This window comes from Berghia stephanieae, chromosome 6 (assembly GCF_034508935.2).
Source record: "Berghia stephanieae isolate SIO BIC M18660-M18661 chromosome 6, UCSD_Bste_1.3, whole genome shotgun sequence".
Classification (NCBI taxonomy): domain Eukaryota; kingdom Metazoa; phylum Mollusca; class Gastropoda; order Nudibranchia; family Aeolidiidae; genus Berghia; species Berghia stephanieae.
The window spans coordinates 52,649,631-52,676,710 of record NC_088365.1 but is presented as its reverse complement, the minus strand read 5'-3'; the positions used below and the strand labels follow the sequence as shown (position 1 = coordinate 52,676,710).

The window sequence follows — 27,080 nt, the reverse complement described above, 5'->3', positions numbered from 1 at the left end:
TAATAATTATCGACTTTACATTGCCTTATTGATTATATTTTTCCTTACATTCAAAGTTGTGTAAAACTGTCTGTACAGTGAATGATACAATACAAGCTATATGAGATTTTGTAATTATAAACTGTTGTATAAGGCATTTAAAGGATAATTCCTATATCAAGCCTTTAATAAAATAAGATAATATAGAGGGCGTCCCAAGCCGACAGCAATATCTAACATGTAAGACGACACATTTTACACCTGCGTACGGTGAGTTAATGCCTGTAAAGAGAGATTTCCAAGAACTCAATTGTGCAATTTTATATTTAAATGATAACATTTCATTTACTTACTCCCAAAGGGGAAATTTGTCTTTTTGGTCTTTTCCTAGGGAAGTCTGGAATAATCCAGAAGTTACCGCAGTGCAGCGCCACAAAATCAATCTTGTCATTTTAAATTTTGAATAACTATTTTATTTTTTAATGATAAAATTCCGTTTATTAAATCCCAAGAGAAAAGTGGGTCTAATACGATGGCGTTCGCCGCAGTGCAGCGCCGCAATGTCAATATTCTAATTTTAATTTTGGAATCACTGTTTTATAATGAAATGATAAAATATGTTTTATTCAACCCAAAGAGGAAATGTGTCTTTCTGGTTTATGGGCAGCGTGGCTCAGCGGTACGGTCTTTGCTTCGTACCTGAAAGGTACCGAGTTCAATCACCCGCAGCTGCGCTGTGTGGCCTTGAGCAAGTCACCTCGCCCTAGCTCAATTTGCGGCGCTGCACTGCGGCTGATGCCTGTGTTATTCCGCTCTTTACTTGGAGTAGACCCCAAAGACAAATTTGCCATATGGGATGAATATTGAATTTTTATTATTTTTGTTTATGTTGAGGTGAGTGGAGAACATAAAAACACCTTTGGATTTTGTCTGATTTATTTTTTATTATGAAATCCTAATCCACAGAAGAACAAAGAAGACACGGAAACCAGCCCTCCTGTTCCACAATTCCAGCACCAGCTCCAAACAATTCCATTCTTAATGACAACAAGACATTCAAGAGACCAGTGACATGTTATTTCCGGTGGAGGTCTGGCATTCCTTGACAGCCATTTCCGTTTGTCTGCCGCGCATGCGTATTTGTTGCTTTGATAACAATAGGCAATAATTGTCGAATAGAGGCCAATGACTGGCTGGAAAACAGACCTGTCAAGTACTAGGAAATATTAGTAGAAATACGAATTTTTTGTCTCCAGATACAGAACTCCACAGGTCTCTTTGACTCAATATATCTTGTTGAAAAGGAAAGTTTAGCTCCTTAGAACCATATTCAGGACTTTGGAGCATTTTTGGACCATGCTGAGAACAAATTGTTTATTGGTAAAGCTAATTTAACTGAATTTTTACTATTTTCCCCTTGAAAACTACGAATTTTTGAAATTTCAATTTGGCAGGTCTGGTAAAGGTAATCTGGGTGTAATCATGGAATTCAAATCTGGAACTCAAGATGAAGTAGAACAGACATGTGTGACACATCCTGCCAAAACGGTGTGATGTACCTGCGACGTGTGCACATATGTGTAGGTCTGATAACCGAACGTAATTATGGGATTGATTTAAAATTGTTGTAATGGACAGTAGTTTACGTTGGTTTGGGAGTATTTCCAATACAACAATAGACCATAAGAATTTGGGTTATCAGACCTGTAGATATGTACACGTTGTGTAAGGGTGATCCTGATGTTGATAATTTAATTTATCCCCATAAACAAAGAACCTGCGTTAAGATTAGAGCGTTCATATAGTGCATTATCCACTAAACGTGCTCAAAGCGGTTTATAAGCGGTCCCCACCCAGCAGCAACAACATGTAGGACAAGAATGACGCCTGTAAAGCGATATTGCATTTTCTTTTGATACCAGAGACAAAGCTGTAAACAGCCAGGTACTCATTATACATCTGAGTACGGCAAGAGAATGCGAGTAAAGAGCCTTTTTCAAGGACTCAACCCTATGAAGCTCAGAGCGGGTCTCGAACCCTGGACTTTCCAATCCTGAAGTGAGAGTCAAACTACTAGACCACGCGTGGGTTTTAAACTAGTGGTACAAATAACATGACATATAATATAATATAGGTGAGGTGATGTCAAAAGAGACTGGATAGCGTAGCGTTCTACCATCTATGAAGATGTTTACTGATCTGACATGGCCTGACCTATAAACGAATCGCCTGCTATCAAAACTCTCTTGTCACTCTCAAAGTTTCTTGTCCCCTGTCTTTCAGTCTTGAACATCACCGTTTTGAGGTTGACGGTGACATTCTTGGTACAGCAATAATCATTACCTTGGAACTCGTGGAACGTGCCAGAATATCAAAGGCCGTAAAGGTCAAAGTTAAAATAGCGACGAGATGTCAAACGTCACAAAGTCAGTTGTCAGGCAGAGAGCCAAATTTGGTTTGTTTTGGTTCTAGTCTAAGGGCCTGTGTCCACTGCGACATTATCACGAAACAAATTTATAGATAGAACGAATTTGACGTCACTCAGGACTTTGCTATTGGTTTTAACCAGCCGTTTTTATGTGTAATTCTTTTGAGAGAGAGAGAGAGAGAGAGAGAGAGAGAGAGAGAGAGAGAGAGAGAGAGAGAGAGAGAGAGAGAGAGAGAGAGGGGGGCTTCTAGTAATAACTTTAAAGCCACTTCTTTGCCCTCCACTTCTCTGGGCCACACCACCAGCATGACGCGTGGAATCACAAATTGTTTCACCATTAAAAAGTCATTTCTGTTGGTCTAAAAGGCTTTTGATTGGTGGATTTGGGTTTTCTCCCCTCGTCAGGACAATCTTGGATAAACTGTTGATGACCCCAGATAATGTCAAACCCAGAGACAGACAAGATAATTGTTCCCTATTCCACGAAATTCTTTTTAAACGAGTCTATAAAAATTATATCAACACTGTTTCACCTTATAGAAGCCATTTCTTGCCCCCCCCCCCCCCCCCCGATCTCTCTCTCTCTCCTCTCCTCTCTCTCTCTCTCTCTCTCTATCTATCTATCTATCTATCTATCTATCTATCTATCTAGATATCTATCTATCTATCTATCTATCTATCTATCTATCTATCTATCTATCTATCTATCTATCTCCATTTTCTTCTTCTTCTTCTTCTTCTTCTTCTTCTTCTTCTTCTTCTTCTTCTTCTTCTTCTTCTTCTTCTTCTTCTTCTACTACTACTACTACTACTACTACTACTACTACTACTACTACTACTACTACTACTACTACTCTACTACTACTACTACTACTACTACTACTACTACTACTACTACTACTACTACTATAATAATAATAATAATAATAATAATAATAATAATAATAATAATAATAATAATAATAATAATTAATAATAATGATAATAATAATAATAATAATAAATAATAATAATAATAATAATAATAATAATAATATAATAATAATAATAATAATAATAATAATAATAATAATAATAATAATAATAATAATATAATAATAATAATAATAATAATAATAATAATAATAATAATAATAATAATAATAATAATAATAATAAAATATAAGAAGAAGAAGAAGAAGAAGAAGAAGAAGAAGAAGAAGAAGAAGAAGAAGAAGAAGAAGAATAAAAATACAACTACTACTTCTTTTCTCCTTCATCCTCCTTTCCTCATCCTCTTATCACTCCACCTCCTACCCCCCCCCCCCCCCCCTCATCGCCCTCCCTCTCCCAGTAAGTCTTTTCTGTCAGTTGATAGTCAGCCATCCAAAGTGACCTAACCTACGTAATGTCAATGCAACACCTGACAACATGACCTCACCAATCTATAGGCCATTTATTGACAAATCACTACGTCATGTCTGTCTTGTGTGACGTCATCACCCGTAGCCCTCGTCAACTCAAAACCAGACACAGCCTACAGAATACCACCACAATACACGGAGACGAACACCAAAAGAAAATGAACAGTGAATTGTATTCAAGATCCTTTAGTCCTCCCAATGAAAATACGTCTTTGGCATCTCTCTTAAATAATAATTGCCGAGATTAGCTAGGCGTCAGCCGCAGCGCAGTACCGCGAAATGATTAAAAGGGGCATGATTTCTAACTCAACTTAATAAAATAAAACAAAACAAGATGAAAAAGACGTTTAAACTCAGAATCTCCGAGAGTACAATGGCTTATCTACTGGACCATCCTGACATAAATAAAGACAGAGTGATTTTGAACACGGGAGGAAAAACCAACAGCTTTGGACATAAATGATGGAAATACGGTTTCACGTGGATTCTATCTTTTGAGATATCAAAAGACAAGTCGATTTGTCATTGGGGGGTCCAGATAGCTCAGTAGATAGACCACTCGTGTCAGACACAAAGGGACCGAGATCAATCCCGAATATGTCGATTTTGTCAGACCCCTCTGCCCACCCAGCAGTGATTGAGTAACTGGTTTTGTTAGATCTGACGGAAAGCACTTTTCTAATAACTAGAAACTTTACCAAAGGGTGGCTTTTGCCCGTCTAATATTATAGAAACCGGGATAAACTCTGTCTACATGGGTGTGTACGTGTGTGTGAATGTGTGAGAGTGTGTGTGTGTGTGTGTGAATGTGTGTGTGTGTGTGATATTAAGTCTGACCCTTTGCTCATTGACGTCAGTCCATAAACGATACAAAATCGATATATTATTATGATAGATAAATACTCGTCTAATAAGAAAAAGAGATCATAAAAATATCGTCTAGAAAGAATATCGATATTAGGGGGTAAGATCAGACTAAACTAATTTATCAAACACTGTCGTAGGAATATCGTTACTCTATCGATGTCTATTTATCACAAACAAATATCGATGTGATATTCTGGTACTTGACTCTATATCGATATATTTGATTTGGATTAAATATAACATCGATATTGTGTATATAAAACGTTGGTTATTGATATGGTAGCCATAACTGTAATAAGACTGGCTGGCTGTAAATTAGGTAGATACAGATTTACTACGATTGGCGGAAATTGAACATAATAAATTATATCATCATCTTTGTCGTCGTCTTCGTCATCATGATCACATCATCATCATCATCATCATCATCATCATCATCATCATCATCGTCGTCGTCGTCGTCGTCATCGTCATCATTATCATCATCATCATCGTCGTCGTCGTCGTCATCATCATCATCATCATCATTATTATCATCATCATCATCATCATCATCATCATCATCATCATCATCATCATCATCATCATCATCATCATCATCATCATCATCATCGTCATCGTTTTGACGATCGTGACAATACTGTACAATGATAATTTGTTATTGTACAAGAAAACACAATTAAAACAATAACCATTTTTCTTTGTTTTAATTTAAATTTTCCAGTATGAAAATCAGGTCACCAAGAAGAATATCTTATCGTGTTCTCGCTACACGTCTATTGAGTATTTAACATCTGAACATACACGATGGAAACAAAAAGTCGTACAGCATTCATCTGAGAAACAAAGAAACATAAAATACTAATGAACGTAATGTTTAAACCTAAACATGACCATATAAACACACCACATATAACCCTACAACATATAGAACACCACATATAACCCTACAACCGATTCAATTCGTTCTAGATAATTCCCCGTCCAAATCTCCAGTCATGACCAAATGAATAAAAAAAACAACACACCTCTTTGTTTGACACAGACACAAACACGGCAAGTAACAACAAAACACACTGTGTGTGTGTGTGTGTGTGTGTGTGTGTGTGTGTGTGTGTGCTGTCCTACTCGGGGAAAAAACCCACGTCTTTACCATTTGGCCAGAAAATCGTCCTTCAGATATATATATCGATTAAAAATCTCTAAACCTGGGATTTCATTAAAGACTTCGCGAAGTCCCAGGTTTGAGAGGTTTTGCCAAGATGAGGGTTATTTTGATCGATCGATTTTTGAAAGACGAGTTTTTGTGGTCAAGATTTTAAATACATATTAAAAAAAAAAAGAAGGTGGTAGAATAGAGGGTGTGCGTTGTGATAAATTTATAGGAAATTTCCGTTACCAGTATTGGCATTGAGTTATGTCCCTTGAAAAATATCTCGGCTGTTCGGTTTGGGATGGTGGGAAGAATGGGAAAATACGCAATACATATGAACACTCATAATACGCATTTTCACGGATTAACCATGCTATATGCGCTGTTTAATGTTTGTAGGGATGACCTTCAAGCATATATGCAGGTCTGACATCCGAACCCGCTTAGAGGCGTAGTTTAACATTGTTGTAATGAAAACATTTTGCGTCATATTTTGAGATTTCCATGACAACAATGAGCCCATAAGGAATTGGGTTGTCAGATCTGCAAATATGTACACGTCGCCTTCAAGACCCGCTAAGTCACATTTAGATATAAAAATGAGTTACAACTGTCACCCAATCTGTTGGACACCTTAGAATGACCAGATAATATAAGAAGTTCCAAAACACTTGGGGGATTTATTGTTCCATGTGTCAAACACGACACGTCGACTGGTAGAAGTTTGTTGATGCATTGGAATACAACACACTTGGGGGATTTATTGTTCCATGTGTCAAACAAGACACGTCTACTGGTAGATGTTTGTTGATGCATTGGAATACAAAACACTTGGGGATTTATTGTTCCATGTGTCAAACACGACACGTCGACTGGTAGATGTTTGTTGATGCATTAGAATACAACACACTTGGGGGATTTATTGTTCCATGTGTCAAACACGACACGTCGACTGGTAGATGTTTGTTGATGCATTGGAATACAACACACTTGGGGGATTTATTGTTCCATGTGTCAAACACGACACGTCGACTGGTAGAAGTTTGTTGATGCATTGGAATACAACACACTTGGGGGATTTATTGTTCTATGTGTCAAACACGACACGTCTACTGGTAGAAGTTTGTTGATGCATTGGAATACAACACACTTGGGGGATTTATTGTTCTACGTGTCAAACACGACACGTCGACTGGTAGATGTTTGTTGATGCATTGGAATACAACACACGCGATTGGATCTCCTTCGTGATATGAGAAATTGACAGAATCGGAGATTCAGTAGTCCTGACGTAGACCTTGGAAATGGCTGGGGCACGTTCGTCGAATGAACAAGTCCAGACTGACTCACAAAACACTAAGATGGTATCTACCGGGAAAGAGAAAGAGAGGCAGACCATTGGGCACCTGGAGGGACTCACACGGTACTAAGATGGTCCCTGCTGGGAAATAGAAAGAGAGCCAGACCATTGGGCGCCCGGAGAAGGAGGACAGTTGAAGAGGAGATGAAAGAGGCCGGAAAGACATGGGATGACCTGAGGAGCTGGCTGGCTCAGGACAGAGATGCCTGGAGGAACTTTGTTGGCGCCTTGTGTTGTACCAAGAAACCAAGAGGATACATAAGTAAGTCAGTAGTCCTTCAGGGATAATAGGCCTATAGAGCAGGAGCTTATCCCGGTTTCTACAGCGTGAAACAGATAGTATCAATCGGCGATAGTCTATCGTAAAGCACTTCCCGTCAGATATATTGGGTAGTTAAGGTTGGGGGTGGGGAGGTCAGATAAAAATATCGATGGCATCCGTGATTGCTCTTGATCTTTTTGCGTATGGAGCAAGTGCTCTACCAACTGAGCTATTGCCCCCCCCCCCCCCCCACCCTCCTGCCATCGGACACAATACAGAGATTGGAAGATATTTATGCATTAGAAAACAAGCCAAACGATGGCGTCTCCAATTTGATTTACATAACCGGATATTCGTGGAGGGAATAACCGGAAATGACGCGTCATCAAATATGTGACCCACTCTCTTAAAGCAGTATAATGTGAAAGAAGAACGAAGTAATGGAAATGGAATTTATTGATGCTATGAGTTTAGGTAAAACACTCACAATATCTGTCAGTCACACAAAATAACGAAAGACATTAAAACGGTAAAACATAGAATCGTATTAATTCCAGATAATGTTTTTTTTTGTGAAATTTGCTGAAGAAGGGCTTTGAGCCCGAAACTTTTCGTGTTTATTTCTTTAAAAACTTTTCACTGAAGAAGGGACATAAGTCGGAAACAATGTTTCCGTGTTTCATTTTTAGAACATTTTTTTTCTGAAGAAGGTATTTGACTCCGAAACGTTCCGTGTTTAGCTTATTTGCATCTCTATGCTGAAGAAGGGATTTGAGCCGGAAAATGTCATTTTATTCATTTTTGTTCATGACCTACATTGGTGGCGATAGGAGCCGGAGTTTAAACATGTTTCTATAGCGTGAAACGGACAATTGCAATTACTTTCTATCCTTTGGATAGGACACTAGTCTATCGCAAAGTACCTTCCGCCAAATCTAACAGACTCAGCTACCCATTCACTGCCGGGTGGACAGGGGGGTTCCAAAAAAAAATCTCGAATGCACCCGGGATCGATCTTGGTCCCTTTGCGTGTGAAGCGAGTGCTCTACCGACTGAGCTATCCGATTCGAGTGTGGTGCTGTCTTTATGATAGAATTATCGTTTTATCATCGAATCTTGATTTGAACCACTCAAGCCTTCCATTAGGGAAAATGTAAACTGCCATTAAAAAGACCGGTGATCTGGTCTTTCCTTGCCGGGTAAAAACACACCTAGGCTGCCAAATTATGAAAATAACCAACACGTATTTAAAATTTTGGCCAGAAAACTCGTCCTTCAAATATCCATCGATTAAAATGACTCTCATCTTGGGAAAAACTCTCAAATTTGAGAGTTTTTGCCAAAATGAGAGTCATTTTAATCGATGGATATTTGAAGGACGAGTTTTCTGGCCAAAATTTTAATTACGTGTTGGTTATTTTCATAATTTGGCCATATAGATGTGGCTGGTGTCTGTAGATGTTTGAGAGATTCATATCTACAGCCGTAATGTTTATGACTTGTACTGGAAGGTGGCCATCTTATACAAATATAATGGGGCAAAGTCGTTTTATTATTAAATGGATAGGAATGAAATGGTAGGAATATAAATATGGGGGATGGGAGATAAGGGGTGGAGATAACGGGTAGAGGGTGGGGGGGGGGGGGGGGGTAGTGGTGCTGCGGGCGGTGGTGGTCGTAACTATGATGATGATGATGATGATGATGATGATGATGATGATGATGATGATGATGATGATTGTGATAATGATGATGATGATGATGATGATGATGATGATGATGATGATGATGATGATGATGATGATGATGATGATGATAACAATGATGATGGCGATAATGATGATAGTGATGATGATGATGATGATGATGATGATGATGATGATGATGATGATGATGATGATGATGATGATGGATATTTTGGTAGCGATGATGGTATGGAAATACCCTGAAACCAAGATAGAGACAAACGCCATGGCCATACGTGAGCCATCCTTTCCCAGTCCTTCAGAGCCATTAGGCTCATGGATCCGGAGTTTATCCCGGTTTCTATAGCGTGAAACGGACAATAGCAATTGCTCGTTACTCTTTGGACAGGACGCAAGTCTATCGCAAAATACTTTCCGCCAGATCTAACAGACCCAGCTACCCATTTACTCCTTGGTTGGGGGGGGGGGGGGATATCGGAAAAAAATATCGACTGCATCAGGGATCGACCATGGTCCATTTGCGTGTGAAGCGAAGTGCTCTACCAACTGAGCTATCGGGGCCCCCAATCCATTCCTATGGATACATTCATGGATTATGTAACTGTTGGGATTTAGAATTATTGATGCATTGCATTTAGCTAAAAAGCTCACATCATCCGCCAGCCGGTAAAACGTACGGACACCTAAAATTATGTGTAATCCTAAACGCAAATAGTCTGATTATTCAATTTCGTGAGAACTACTCATAAACATGGTGGCTAAAAACAGCAACAAAGAGTTCAGTGACGTCAATTTCGTTCCTTCTATAGTAAAAGTCCAAAATAGCTTTATTTAATTCACACATTGACCTCATTTGAGTCATTCCCAACTTAACACCAGCTTGACAAAGTGGGTCACATGTACTGCAATGCCAAGGGGGGTAGTAAGTGCACAAAGGGTGTTAGTTCAAACAGCCATCTGGTGGCCACCACATAAATTATTGACTTGTTTTAACGTTAGCCGCATTGTCTCTGATAGTTGTTTACATATCAGACACGATGGCGACATCAAGTGAAGAAAGCATTAGGACAAATTGCCATCTGGTGCCTACCAAAGAAACTATTGACTTGTTTTAATGTTTACAGCATTGCCTCAGATTATTGTTTACATATCAAACAAGATGGCGGCAGCAACCAGACAGGTTGACACAAAATAGCAGATCTAATTCATTCTGCTCTTTTCTATTTTCTGTGAGGCTCGCCTGTAGTAAAACCCTATTGGCAGGTCTGGCAAGCGAACAGAATTATGGGCTCGATTTAACGTTGTTGTAACGGACAATAATTTTCGTTTCTTTGAGAGTATTTCCACTACAACAATGGGCCCATAGCAAGTTGTGTTATCAGACCTGAAAATAAGTACACGTTGGTTTGAGAGCATTTACATTGCAATAATTAGACTATTACAAATTGGGTTATCAGACCTACAAATAAGTACACGTTGGTTTGAGAGTAAATACATTACATAAATGAGTTCATAACAAGCTGAGTTATCAGACCTGCAAATACACATTGACTAAACCGAATGGCAACAGAACAGCAAGCACAAGGAGGAGGTGGAAGGGGAAGGGAGTGGGGGGGAGGGGGAGGGATGAGAGATTAGACCAAAGTTGCCACCTGATGCCCAATCAACAACTGTTGAATTATTGACACGTTTTGACACCCTTTGTCCGTGTTTTCATGTGTGTCATTGGGTCAGCTGTGACTTGCTTTTCCTTTAGATTTTCTTCCAATTTCTTTTTTCAGGTTTCTAAAATAGTACATTGTTTTGTTTGGGACTTGAGTAGGTAGTCAGTAGGGGTCCCGATAGCCCAGTTGGTAGAACACTCGTTTCACACGCAAAGGGACTGGTTCCGATCCAGGGTGCAGTTAATTATTCGGGCCCCCTTATAAAGCGTTTTGATCACGTTTGTGGATATTACGATATAAAAATATGCTCAATTTTCTTTCTTCTTTTATGAACTTGGATTTGGTAGGAGGAAGTATATCTGCTTCTGATGTCTTCGAGAAGTTTACAGATTTAAACACACACACAAAAAAAAAAAATTAAATAGGAGAATTTTTACTTGTTGCACCCAAACAAACTGCCCCTTTTCTTCCAAATAATAAGATTTATAAAACAAAATTCCCTTTATTCATCTCATAGGGGAAATTTGTCTCTAGAGTAAATTCCAAGGGAAGACTGAAATAACCCAGGCGTCAGCCGCAGTGCAGCGCCGCAAATTGAGCTAGGGCGAGGTGACTTACTCAAGGCCACACAGCGAAGCGGCGAGTGATCGATCTCGGTACCTTTCAAGTGCGAAACAATGACCGTTACCGCTGAGCCACGCTGCCCCTATAAAAAAAAACAAAAAAAAACAAAAAAAACAAATAAACTCAAACCAAGCTTGAGATTCTACTCTGTCAATTTAATGTCCAAACTCTCAAAAACTCGACATAACCGTGTGGAGATATCGGGTCACAAAATGAACACATCAAGGCCATACAGACACACACACACACATTCGCACACACACATACACACACACACACACATACACACAGACGTAACCATTGTCTGTCATAGCCAGATCAGGTTTAATAGCAATGAACGGTTATAATATAGACGGTATAAAATTGAATACTGTTCTTCTCCACTACCTGTGATATCACGTGACAATGGAGATGATACTAAGGCTGAATTCGTGGATCTGATGATATTCGTGTCAAATTATCTATGGGGAATGGGTGGGGGAATTAGGAGAGAGAGAGAGAGAGAGAGAGAGAGAGAGAGAGAGAGAGAGAGAGAGAGAGAGAAGAAGAAGAAAAAGAGAAATGAATTGGTAGATAGATTTATACGATATATATATATATATAATATATATATATAATATATATATATATATATAATATATATATATATATATTGAATAGTGCTATGATACAAATATGAAACGAAAAGTCCTCGACATGTAACGATGGAGCGAATTATTATTGCAATATTCACCACGATATTGGAGTCAGTCTACATCGATGTTTCAGGCCTGAGGGCCATCGTCAGGTCTGTGTGTTACATGGTTAGAGAGAACTCAAACTCATGTAACACACAGTCCTGACGATGGTCGTAAGGGCCTGAAACATCGATGTAGACTGACTTCAAAATCGTGATATATATGTATATATATATATATATATATATATATATATATATATAATATATATATATATATATATATATATATATATAATATATATATAAAATTCTCTCTCTCCCTATTCCCCTCCTCCCTCAGTTTTCTATATTTAACATTAGTTCCACCCCGATATAACACTTTTTTGAGGAGATTGGTAACACACACATATAAATCTAATAGCCTGAAAGTGGCGAACATCGTCCCTCCTACAACTGGAGTGGAGCTCCACCAGGGCAATACTCTTCAACAGTCGTAACGTCACTTCCTTCCTAATGACGCATAGTAACACTGGCTCTAAACTATCGGGACAATGGTGGGCGCCCGTATGAAATATTTCTCCGGCGAACATAAAAGCGTTTCCAGAGGAAAAAAAACCCATAAATTTGATCATGTTTTGACTTTTACACATTATCTGATCACAAGGCATATAAAAAGGGAATGAAAAGTTCTAGCCAGCATGAAGAATAAAAAGTAATAATTTTCTTTGTTTAGAACCAAGATGGCCGCCGTTACCGGGCGGCGTGACATCAGACTACTGAATCCTATTAGTTATCATAGTTTCCATCGTTGACAGAGGACTGCCTGGTCTGAGAGATGATAGAAATCTCTTTGAAGGTCTATTTTGGTGATGTCACCTGATGGTGGTACGCCGAGCCCTATCAGCTCGGTGAGGAATGTCTAAAAAAACAGAATATTGATGTCCTAGGTAAAAACACGTCTTTACAGTTTTTGGCCAGAAAACTCGTCCTTCAAATATCGATCGATTTAAACGACCCCAATATTGTTTTTTTTTGTTTTAACTCTCCAACCTGGGATTCTTTGAAGACTTCCGGAGTCCCAGGTTTGAGAGTTTTGGACAAGATGAGGGTCATTTTAATTGATCGATAATTGAAGGACGTGATTTCTGGCCAAAATTTTAAATAATTGTTTTGATTTTCAGACTGTGATAGAATAGAACTATCTGGAGTCATTTTGAATGGAATGTTTACTTATGTCATTCTATACGTGACACGTCATCTCCAACCGGTATCATGTTGTGTAAGGTCTATTGAAGCAAATGCATTGACGTCACTCAGCTCTTTGTCATTGGTTTTAGACAGCCAATTTAATGATTAGTTCCCACTAAATTCGATCAATCAGAATATAAACGTCAAGGTTACATATAGTTTTGTGTATTGGTATGTTATATCCGGCGGCCGAATGGTATGAGTATTTTACTTAAACGCATAGCATCAATAATAAATGGCAGGAAATATGAGATTTGTGTTGCGGTTAATTGTTTTCATTGTGTGTAAAAATGGGTGCTTGGCCGGTCTCTGGAATAACAGGTGGATTGAAAACTCGTCCTTCAAAACACCAGTTGATTAAAACATGAAGGACGAAACAGGACGTCTCTGAGGCGATATCACGATTTATTTCAACGGCCAGGTACTCATTTTACACCTGAGTACACATGAATACGGTGAGATAATATGTGTAAATAGCCTTTTTCCATGAACTCAGCTATGCGTCGCTCATAGCGAGAATCGAACCCTAGACCTTCCGATCCGAAGGCGAGTGTCATACGACTAGAGCACACAGCCATCTTCCATCGTATCAGACCAAACACGGGCATCATCCACAACAACCCCGATACTCCCATCGTATCGAGGAACAACACAACACTTCACCTCCCCGAGGAGCCATTTAGCAGTCAATGATTCCAGCGCGTATTCGATTTCTCACCCTATTATCGGCCCCTCGATACCCAGCTTTTACCAGATGAGTCTTATCAATTCGCGAAATCGAATACGCTTAAATAAACATTCCCAAGGATAATCGAATTATATCGGAAGGCCATATTTCAATGTCATATTCTTTTTCCTTTTTTTTTCTTCTTTTTTCATTTTGTTTGTGTGTAGAAAATATGGTTCCTTAGAAGCTTAAGATAGATACAATGGTAAAATTAAAGGCCTTAAGTTGAATTTATTTCAATGTTTTGTTGTTGAAAGGTTTTATAATCCTTTTAATCAATCGTATATTTATTTATCCATCTATTTATTTATTTATATATTTATCTATTTATTTATTTTCATAATCAATTAATTAATTTATTTATTTATTTCTATATTATTTATTTATTTATTTTATTTATTTATTTATTTATTATTATTATTATTATTATTATTATTATTATTATTATTATTATTATTTATTATTATTATTATTATTATTATTATATTATTATTATTATCATTATTATTATTATTATTATTATTATTATTATTATTATTATTATATTATTATTATCATCATCATCATTATTATTATCATTATTGTTATTACTATCATCACCATCACCATCGTTACTATTATTAGTAATGAATTAATTAACTATTCAACTTATTTATTTTCAATATTATTTTACAATTATTAAATTTTTCTTTGCTTGTCTAATATACGAGACTGTGGTGATGCCATGATGAATAATTAAAGATGAATTAAATCAAATTTACAAGTCATTGATCAGGGGAGTGAATCAAGTAGCAAACACATTCACTCTATACCGGATGTTGACAGAAACCACTTTGTAGTGTTGATGGAATGAAGCGTCCAAAACACCTCATGTATCATATCCCATCTACTCGTGCCTTTGATCTTTGTATGAAATTGTCCCCTTGTCGACCATTTCGTTCCGTGCATGATTGATCAGCATTGAGTTTGGAATAATAGACATTTATTACAATATCTCTCAACCATCCCACACTCTCTATCCACCACCAACACACACACACAATCACACACATACTCCACACACACACACACTAACACCATCACACAACCACCACACCTCTACTTATTGTCACCATCGCCGAGATGTTATCTTCATCAATTCATTGTCTCACTCACTTTTTTCGCATAAACACACACCACCCCACCCCCATCCTCCCCCTTCTCCCTCTCCTTTCCTCTCCTCTCTCCTTCACCCTCTCCCCACTCCTCCACCCCCACAACTACCACCTCCTCCTCCATCCCCACAACCACCACCTCCTCCTCCTTCTCCTCCTCCTCCTCCACCCCCACCTTTTCCTCCTCCTCCTCCTCCTCCACAACCTCCTCCTCCTCCTCCACCACAACCACCATCTCCTCCTCCTCCTCCTCCTCCATCCCCCCCTACCCCACCACCACCACCACCAATCTAACTGTAATCTCAATCTTCCTCACCCATTCCACTCCATCCTAACGCCAGTCATTTGTCAAAGATTTGTAGGCTAGCAGTTAACCAAACACCAAGACACGAACATGAGGCGATAAGTCCTAACCACTGAGCTAAGTCCACCAATCCTAAACACGCAAACACCAACGACAACACCAGGCAGGAACACGAGAAGCCGGAAGACGCCATGGATGGCGTCAACATACAAACGGTAACCATAGAAACCCGTTAGTTTATGTTTCCTGCATCGGCGTTAATATTTTAAGCAAACATCCCGTACAATGCCTGCAATCCTTGTTATTTCTGGAATGTTCTCATCCACGCATTAACTCCCCTGATTACAATTAATTATAGTTTAGCATTGTTAATCCCCACGGATGATGTTTTAGTTCCGGGAATAAATATCTATAAATATATTATAAATCTGTAAATGATTACGAACTAGGTCAAAACAAGAGGAGGTAACCCTAAAAAACCTGCCATATCTCTATTCAATTATTCACACACAAACTTCTTTTCTTGGTCAAATAGTCACGAAGATAACAAAAAAAAAATGAATTGAGCTTTTTTATAGCGCAATATCAACTAAACGTGCTCAAAGCGTCCCTGGCCAACAGCAACACTTAACACATGGGACGAGACATGACGCCTGTCAGGCGATATCACCACTTGATTCCGACATAGACAACGCTGGTAAGGGCCAGGTACTCAGTTTGCACCTGAGTTCGGTGAGATTATGTGAGTAAAGAGCCTTTTCCAAGGATTCAACTATGCGCCACTCAGCGCGGGGCTCAAATCCAGGACCATCCGATCCGAAGGCGAGCGTCATACCACTAGACCACCAAGCCGCACAGATAAAGAGGAAAGTACACGTATATTTTTTTTTGTCTTATCAAACAATATCCACGCTTATTTTCCAGTTCATCATTCATTCCCCACGTGACTCCAACTAGTCAAACATATTGGACAATACACGTGACTTCATCTCATGGCGGCTAGGCGGTATCTAGTGGAATGGCAATCGCTTTCGGATCGGAAGGTCCTGGGTTCGAACCTCGCTCGGCGCATAATTGAGTCATTGGAAAAGGCTCTTTACTCTCACGGTACTCAGGTGTAAAATGTGTATCTGGTGTAAAATGAGTACCTGGCCGTTGACAGCTTTTTTTTCTGTCGGAAAAAAATGTCATATCGCCTAACAGACGTCATGTCTTGTTCTAGATGTTGTGACGTGTTGCTGTTGGTCAGGGACCCTTTAGTAAAGCGTTTTGAGCACGTTTAGTGGACATTGTATTAGAAAAAGAAGCTTTAAAAATCTTTCAATCATATATTTAGTGAGATAAAGAGGAAAAAACGTGTCTTTTTATTTTGTCTTTTCAAATAATATACGGAATGTTTTGGGGAGTTCATGACCTCTTCCCATGACGTCATTCCAAGGTCACCAACAGACTGAAGACTATTACAAACACAATTTCTATCTAGTTCTCTCTATATACATCTATGTGTGTCTTTCTCCCACGTCGGCTTTTCTTTAGATTTTCTATTTTTATCTCATTAAATAATTAATCAATTAATTAATTAATTAATTTCTCTTTTTATAAATAACAAAATTACCTTTATTCGTCTCATAGGGGAAATTTGTCTCTAGGATCTACCCCAAGGGAAGATTGGAATAACTCAGGCATCAGCCGCAGTGCAGCGCCGCAAATTATCTATTTATTAACATATTTCCTTTTTAAAAATCTATTTACGTATTAATTAATTTATCTATTCACTCATTTATTTGTTTGTTTGTTAGTTTATTAATTTTTGAACGATAGCCTTCATTCATTACTTTTTCTTTCATTTCATTTCTTTCTATCATTCATCTCATTTCCGCCAGCGTCAACACCCCCCCCCCCCCCCCCCCCCCCCCCCCCCGTCGATGATTAATGCTTGTGTGTATTTATATCTGAGCCGTCACGATGGACTGGCAGTCAGCGATATTTCATCTCTGGAATGGATTGGGTGGGACAACACTGCGATTGGTTTGGGGTGGAGAATGTGTGTGTGTGTGTGTGTGTGTGTGTGTGCGTGTGTGAGTGTCTGTGTATTACATGTGTGTGTGTGTGTGTGAGAGAGAGAGAGAGAGAGAGAGAGGGTGAGAGAGATTAATAGATAGAAAGGGAAAGAGAGAGAGAGAGAGAGAGAGAGAGAGAGAGAGAGAGAGAGAGAGGGTGAGAGAGATTAATAGATAGAAAGGGAAAGAGAGAGAGAGAGAGATTAATAGATATAAAGAGAGAGAGAGAGAGAGAGAGAGAGAGAGATTAATAGATATAAAGAGAGAGAGAGGGAGAGAGAGAGAGAGGTGAGAGAGATTAATAGATAGAAAGAAAGAGAGAGAGAGAGAGAGAGAGAGAGAGAGAGAGAGAGAGAGAGAAAGAGAGAGAGAGAGAGAGAGAGGACGGATATGTACGTTATTTGATTAGTCCTGGAGGGTTTAAAAGACAAAATCTGATTGGGTTGGGAGAGTCTATCTGGATTTGTAGGAATGGATTTTATGTTTTCATTGGGTTTTGTGTTGTTGGTTGTGGCTGAAAAAGGGGTTTTACCACGAAACGTTCTGTGTTTGGTATTTTGTTCTTTTTATTATTTTTTTTAAAAATCTGTTCTATTCATTTGTTTGTTTATGACTTGTTCCAGTCCAGCTTCGTACCATTTGGACTGTTTGAAGTTTTGACGTCACAACCTGCCATGTCCCCAGGTCACAACTCCGAGTGAGGAGATCACTGTAGAGTTGATTTGATTTATCTCCAGACATATACAGAGGAAAATCACTTGTTTTCTTTCTAAAAACAATAAAGACCTGATAAACGTCAATTTCGTTGCTTCTATATCATCCTCAACGTTTACTCTTAAACGCAGACTCTCTACCACAAACAAGCACACACACACACATACACACATACACACACATACACAATCACACACACACACACACACACACACACAAATAAACTGGCTAAAAAACATACAAAACACACACACACACACACACACACACACAGAGAAAACAAAATCACATACCCAGACAACCGAACACATGCATACAAGATACACATTCCTATAAGTAAACACACACATGCTTTAACACGTGATTTATTTCCCTTGATAATCTGATTCCTGATTCCTACAACAAGCCAAACTGGCTTCCTACAACAAGCCAAACTGGCTTCCTGCAATAAGCCAAACTGGCTTCCTACAACAAACCAAACTGGCTTCCTACAACAAACCAAACTGGCTTCCTACAACAAGCCAAACTGGCTTCTTACAATAAGCCAAACTGGCTTCCTACAATAAGCCAAACTGGCTTCCTACAACAAGCCAAACTGGCTTCCTACAACAAGCCAAACTGGCTTCCTACAACAAGCCAAACTGGCTTCCCACGTAAAGCCAAACTGGCTTCCCAATAAAAACCGCGTTTGAACACGGCCGATGAAATCTTCCAATCCACAAATTTGTGTTTGTTTACTTCAATCAAATCATTAACGCATTCCGTCAAGATTTATTTATCTCGTGAGAATTCAACAATTAACTCTTTCCACCTCAAGGCAATTCATGAATGTGGACGTGAGTTTGTGGACTGGATTGGTGCTAGGCGTTGAGATAAAATACTAACAAATCCCGTCTGCCACTTAACACGGATAGACAGTATGAAGTTGACGTCACTCAGGTCTTCGTATTAACGTTCAAGGTTACACATAGTTTTGTGTGTTGGCCCGTTATACTTCCGGATGGCAATGTTGTGAGCTTCTTTCTTAGCCAAGCGCATACCTATATACATAGAAACGTCAAGGTTAAACATCGTTCTGTGGGTTGGTACATCAAGGCGCCATGTCTCGTTCTATAATAAGTTACGTGTTGCTTTTGGTCAGGGATCCGTTGTAAAGCTCTTTGAGCACGTTTAGTGGAAATTGAGCTATATAAAGGCTCAGGTTAACGTTGTCAGCTCGTGTGTTATTTTGAGCAGGTTTGGATGAATATTCGAGTATTTACAGTAACCAAATAAAATTGAATGGGGGAAAATTTAACGTGAAAATACGAGACGGACAGAGGCGGTAAGCAGTAAAAGTCAAGAGGGAACACGGAATAAATTCTATTGACCTTGAAAGGGTTAAGAAAAATAAAAAAGATTAATGACTTGAAAAATGACTGGTGGTTTGGCCGCCGCTTGTGTCAGGTTAGCCAGTATCAACCCGTTGACTGCCGTATTCTAGAAACGACGTATTCAAAAATTGGCCAAAAAACTCTTCCTTCAAATATTGATCGATTTAAATGATCGCCATCTTGGCAAATAGGCATTTTGTCTCTTCTTGCTTGCTTTGTTTTGTTGTTGCTGTTTGCTTGGGACACCTTGTAAATCGCTTTTGAGCACAATAAAAAACAGATTTTTAAACTTGAGATTTTTGAAAGGGATGTTTTAAATGCCGTCGCCTAGACGTTCCATGAAGGAATATAGATAACCCATCAAACAAACACCTGACGTCAACAGGAATCACTCATTTTGTCCCAGATCCCGTCACCTAGGCGATGCCCAATCCTAAATGATTGACAACGACAAGGAAGAATACGAGAATCTGTCCTCAGGTCGATCGTTTAGGTTCGGGGAGCGTTGTCGTTAACTTGTTAATGAAACAGGGCCACGGCCTGAAATTGACGTAAAACTGGGCAGTAAAAGTCACGTGGAAATGGCTGGGCGACATTGACGATTGCCTGGGAAACTGGGTGATAAAACATTGGGTTGTTTCCCCCTGCTTGGTTACAGTGACGTGTTGATGGTGGTGATGGTGGTGGTGGTGGTGGTGGTGGTTGTGGTGGTTGTGGTGGTGGTGGTGGTGGTGGGTGTGGTGGTTGTGGTGGTGGTGGCGGTGGTGGCAGTGGTGGTGGTGATGGTGGTTGTGGTGGTGGTGGTGGATGTGGTGGTGGTGGTGGTTGTGGTATAAGTGGTTGTTGTCTAAATGGTTGTTGTGTTTTCTTTGTGATGATGGTGGTGGATATCAGGTTATATTGCCTAGCAGGTGGTGAAGATTTTTTTAGATTTTATCTTTAGTTTCGTATATAAGTTGCTGGTAGAGGTACAAAACAAAAAAAAAACAACAACAAAAATTGTGTTTAACCTTAGTGTTATAATAAAGGACAAAAATAATGTCTCTTGGCTACTCATTCTATAGATACAAACATAGCTATTCTCTGCCCCCCCCCCCCCCCCCCCCCCATATGAATTTAAATATTTAACCAGAAAACTTGCCTTTCAAATATCGATCGGATAAAATGACTCTCATCTTGCCCAAAACTATCAAACCTTAAATGATTCAAAGGTTTGAGGTACGTTATATCCGGCTGGCGGGTGAAGTGAGTATTTTACCTAAACGAATAGCATCAATAGTACAAGGTAAACAAACAAACAAACAACAACAAAAAGAAAGAAAGAATCAGACCTCCCATAGCAACCGTCAGTCCAGCCAGCCGACCACGGTAGTCGTGTGGACAACGGAATGTTGGTCCAATCATCATAAGACACACGTGTGTGTGTGTGACCCTGTTGGTTGGTAGGTTTAAGACCGTTTTGTGTCTGTGTATGTGTGTGTGTGTGTGTGTTTTTGTGTGTGTGTGTCTTTGTGTCTTTGTGGTGGTGATGGTGGAAAACGAAAGTATCCTGACAACGTCCATCTTAAAGACTTGCCATAAAATACAAATATTGTATTCTCTCAGTACTGCCGTACTCTGGTAAAACAGGTATTTAAAAAATTTGGCCAGAAAACTCGTCATTCAAATATCGATCGATTTAAATGATCCTCATCTTCGCGAAGTCCCAGGTTTGAGAATTGTTAACAAGACAAGGGTTATTTAAATCGATCGATAATTGAAGGACGCGTTTTCTGACTAAACGTTTTAAAATGTGTTGGTTTTTTTTTCGTACAGAGTAGTGTAGAATAGTTGGAAGGCAGTGGTCATTTGATACAAGTCGATTTTAGACATGGTACTGGAGTAGAATGGGGCCATGTGTGACGTCATGGCAATTGATGTTTTCTTGTAACTCAAAAGTAAAAAGTTTGAAGAGAGAGATAGATAGAGAGAGAGAGAGAGAGAGAGAGAGAGAGAGAGAGAGAGAGAGAGAGAGAGAGAGAGAGAGAGAGTATTTTAAAGAATAGAAAAAATTGGAAGGGGACATGAGATATGGGAGAACAAAACACACAAACACACATACACACACAACAAACAGACACGTGTGTGTGCATTATATATATTGAGAGAGAGAGAGAGAGAGAGAGAGAGAGAGAGAGAGAGAAATAAATTGATTGATTGATAGATAGATCGATAGATAGATAGATAGATAGATAGATAGATAGATAGATAGATAGATAGATAGATAGATAGATAGATAGATAGATAGATAGATAGATAGATAGATAGATAAGATAGATAGAAGATGAAGATAGGTTGAGAAGGGGGGAGGAGGGGGGGGGTGGGGGGGGGGGGGGGGGGGGGGGGGGGGGGGGCGGGATTTGACAAATGATGATATGAATTACTCACCGACAGTCAAGCAGACATACACGGGTATCCACAAATACATCTGTAATCGATTACTCCAATAGATCGAAGGCAGCATTTTGGTTGACAATAGATTGGATTTGATACTAATCCAGCATTGTATTCGATTCCTACATCCGCTTCTACGTAGCCGATTACTTTATTTTTTGTGAATCCAATCCCTGAGAAAATGATGACGTATTTCCGTCCCCAAATCTAAACCTGGGAATTGTTCATTTAAAAGGAGCGATATCCAAGTGGCTTGTTCAGATAAAATGAATGACGCTCACATTTATAAATCTGTATATCTGTATTTAGGTCACGTGGTTCAGAGGTCTGGAAGAAAAAGAGGGAAAAAAAACGTGAGGTTTTATTTACGGTATGCGTTTAAGAAATGTACTCACCAATTATGTACGTAAGATGGATGGTACCAACAAAGCTATGTGTAACCTTTAACCTTTACAGTTTATACATGGTATGCGTTTAGCTACAATACTCACCTGTTTGTTCTCTCGCTCGATGGATCGTATAAGCAATGCAAACCACACAACTATGTGTAACCTTTAGCGTTTTCAGTCTGTTGATGTATGCGTTTAGGTAAAATAATCGACTGTTTTTCCTTGCCAGATCAAACGTACAAACACAACAAACCACAACACTATGTGGAATCTTTAACGTGTATCGTCTGGTGACGGTATGCGTTTAGGTAAAATACCCACATGTATTCCTCGCCAGATCGATCCCACAAACAGAAGTATTGCAGAGGGAGAGAGAGAGAGAGAGAGAGAGAGAGAGAGAGAGAGAGAGAGAGAGAGAGAGAGAGGAAAGAAAAAGAGAGAGAGAGAAAGAGAGAGAGGGAGAAGAAAGAAAGAGAGAGAGAGAGAGAGAGAGAGAGAGAGAGAGAGAGAGAGAGAGAGAGAGAGAGATTGTACCAAAGTGATCTTAGATAAGATACTTTCCATAAACACCCTGCCTTTACAGCACAATGATGCAGACAAAACAAATGACAATAACACACAATAGTAATGAAGGGGTCATTACTAAAATGGCAGAATTACGTACAACTACTCACAACACTGTCGTATTCTGGGAAAATCCATACTTAAAATGTTGGCCAGAAAACTCGTCCTTTAAATATGGATCGATTTAAATGACCATCATATTGGCAAAAACTCTCAAACCTGGGACTCGGTGCGAGAGAGTTTTTTTTTTCCAAGATGAGGGTCGTTTAAATCGATATTTGAAGGACGAGTTTTCTGGCCAAATTTCTAAATATGGTTTTCCCAGAGTACGACAGACATTACTAGGGTCGCCAATCTACCATTTATTTACATGTAAATTCTATAATATGGACTTCTCGTTACGGTCGTGAGAATGTTGGAGACCTGGACAGGTAGGCGTTACCCAATGGCAGGGGTTAAGTCCTGTATTATCGATAATGGCGGAAGGTTCCTGCCAAATGAATGGATGGGCGGGAAGGGTGGGGGAGGGGGCGGGGGGGGGGGGGGGGGGGGGGGGGGAGTAAACACACGGGTGATATTGGGATGTTATCTCACGCTCTTATCCTCCCCCCCCCCCCTCCCCCACACACACACGCACGCACCACTTCCTCTTTTACGTTCTACACGCCCACACTTTAACCAAATCATCTCTCCCCTCCTTAGTTTCGCACACTCACTCTCATTCATCAAATAATTCTCTCTACATCTTTACTTATACAGCTATCTCTCTCTCTCTCTCTCTCTCTCTCTCTCTCTCTCTCTCTCTCTCTCTCTCTCTCCATTTCTCCCTCTCCCCCTTCTCTCTTTCTTTCTTTCTTTCTTTCTTCCTTTCTTTCCTTCTTCTTCTTCTTCTTCTTCTTCTTCTTCTTCTCCTCCTCCTCCTCCTCCTCCTCCTCCTCCTCCTCCTCCTCCTCCTCCTCCTCCTCCTCCTTCTTCTTCTTCTTCTTCTTCTTCTTCTTCTTCTTCTTCTTCTTCTTCTTCTTCTTCTTCTTCTTCTTCTTCTTCTTCTTCTATAGAATCCCACTCGTCACCATAATGTCGTCTGTGTTTTTACCAATCCATGTGAACAAAACGTACATGTTATATCTGCCGTTTCGAGATAGACAGCCTTGTAACCATCAGCTGTATGACGAGGCATCTCACTGTCCACTGGTCACTTTTCTCACTGTCCAGTGGCCACTTCCATAATCTGAGATCTTTTAATCTTTACTATGATAGCAGTCTTCATATCAATATGAGACACGTCTTCTCAAAAAGGTCCGATGTAGATTTGGGTTATATCAATAATAATTGAGCTTTTATATAGCGCAATATCCACTACACGTGCTCAAAGTGCTTTACACGGTGTCCCTGACCAACAGAAACACTTAACATGTAGGACGAGACATGACGCCTGTTAGGCATTATAACTTCTTTTTTCGGACAGAGACAACGCTGTTAACGGCCAGGTACTCATTTTACACCTGAGTACGATGAGAGAATGTGAGTAAAGTCTTTTCCATGTACTCAACCATGCGCCAAGTGAGGCTCGAACCCAGGACCTATCGATCCGAAAGTGAGAGTCATACCACTAGACTACATAGCCGCACAGATGCTAAAAATAGCATTTATTGACAGAAATTGGGGAATTGCCTAAGATTTTATGTTTTATTGAATAGAATAAATTAACCAGCAGAAGTCCAGAAAAAGACGTATTTTAAAATTTGGCCAGAAAACTCGTCCTTCAAATATCGGTCGATTTACATGACCCCCACCTTGTCAAAAACTCTCAAACCTGGGATTCCTTGAAGACCTCGCGAGGTCCCAGGTTTGAGAGTTTTTGCCAAGGTGAGGGTCATTTAATTTTCTTTATTTGAAGGACGAGTTTACTGGCCAAATTTTTAAATACGCATCTATCTTGTCTACGGCAGGTTTGTGGTGAAATTTGCTAAACTGGCCAAATCCAAAATTTCAGATTTTCGGTTATTTTAACGTTAAAATCCCATTCATTGCATCTGGAATACCCGGCAGCACACCGTTTTGGGAGGATGGATCACATTTGATTGAATAACACACCGTTCTGGGTGGATGGGTCACAGTTGATTGAATAACACACTGTCTGTGTGTCAAAGGATGTTCCTATCTTTGGGATAAGCCGGAACTTGTAAAATGACGTCATCCATTGTTTACAATGACGTCACACACCGTCACGGATTAAGATAACGCCAGAAATATTGAGACAATTTATCTGTCTGAATTGCCCGACTCGGAAAAAACCCAGAAATTCAAAATGTCGGCCAAAAATAAACTCGACCTTCAAATTCGACTGATTAAAATAACACTCATCTTGTCAAAGACTCTCAAACCTGGGACTTCCGCGAAGTCTTCAAAAATACTGACGTCATCAACAAAGCAGTTAAAAGTAAGTGTCAGTGTCGAACAGTAATTTGATAATATACCTATTTTGAAAAAAAACAAACCCAGAACCCCCCCCCCCCCCAAAAAAAAAAAAAAAAAAAAAAAAAAAAAAAAACAAAAAAAAAAAAAAAAACAACAAAAGTAAAAACCAAAAGAAAAAAACAACTCATATTAAAAATTTTGGTCAGAAAACTCGTCCTTCAAATATTGATCGATTCAAATGACCCCCATCTTGTCAAAGGTCACAATTTTGGAACTTCAAGGAAGTCCCAGGTTTGAACGGTTTTGACAAGATGAAGGTCATTTCAATCGATCAATATTTGAAGGCGAGTTTTTTTAACCAAAAATTTTAAACTGTGTTTTTTTTTTTTTTCATAACACGTCCGTTTTGTGGTGAAATCCAAGTCGTGTCTTGTTTGTTTCCAATACAATTGACATGCAGTTCTAAAAATAGCCACTGGCATCAGCGACAACGTCGTTGGATTTACGTCCCTTTATGCCCCTTTATTTTCCCTTTATTTCCCTTTATTTTCCCTTTAATTCCCCTTAAATCCTCTTTTCCGTATTCAATTATCGGCGAAGAAAAGCGTTAATTACAATCTCCACGGGGTTCCAAGTGCTAATTTATAACGACCCTGTCTTCTAGATACACACACAGGCACTGGTGGGAGGTGAACATCTAGAAAAAAAAGAGCTTTTATATAGCGCAATATCCACGAAACGTGCTCAAAGCGCTTTACAAGGGACCCCTGGCCAACAGCAACACTGAACATAAAGGACGGGACATGACGCCTGTTAGGCGATATTACAATTTTTTTCGGATAGAGACACCGTAAAATGACTAACAGCGTTGTATTTGTAGGAAAAACAATTGTAATATCGTCTTAAAGGCTTCATGTCTCGTCCTACATGTTAAGAGTTGCTGGGATTCCTTAAAGATCTGGCTATGTCCCAGGTTTGAGAGTTTTGCCAAGATGAGGACAATTTAAATCAATCGATATTCGAAGGACGAGTTTTCTGGCCAAATTTTTCAATATGTGTTTTTCCAGACTACGGCATGTAACTGGTTGATATAAATATCATGATAAATTCAATTTGTTGACAAAACGTTTCGGGTGTTATCCTCTTTTCATTTAGATTTGCGGTATTACTTTTTTTCCCCAAAAAACCCTAAAAAGTCAAAGAAAAAAATAAAGCAAAATACAGTTAAGTTTGCTCCGCGATAATAGGGCGTGAACTCGAGAACTACAGGTCAGTAAGCGAGTGTCATGCCACTGAACCACAAAGCAGTGATACAGTATGAGATTATGATACCGTTCTTGATTGGGTTGGGTGAGGGGGCAGGGGGACACAAATTGTAGCCAATATATTGTACCTTCAATGATAATATAATAATAATAATAATAATAATAATAATAATAATAATATAATAATAATAATAATAATAATAATAATATAATAATAATAAAATAATAATAATAATAATAATAAATAATAATAATAAATAATAATAATAATAATAATAATAATAATAATAATAATATTAATAATAA

The 27,080-nt window shown here is 39.0% G+C and overlaps 1 protein-coding gene across 1 annotated transcript in view; it reads right to left on the bottom strand.

The window, feature by feature from the left end:
• The window catches only part of LOC144975249 (uncharacterized), a 133,283-nt gene that overhangs the window by 59,027 nt on the left and 47,176 nt on the right, over window positions 1-27,080 (bottom strand). Inside the window, exon 2 of the mRNA XM_078919155.1 lies at window positions 22,133-22,465. Coding sequence (XP_078775281.1) covers window positions 22,133-22,208 — 76 coding nt within the window. The 5' untranslated portion in view covers window positions 22,209-22,465. The remainder of the gene's footprint in view (window positions 1-22,132; window positions 22,466-27,080) is intronic.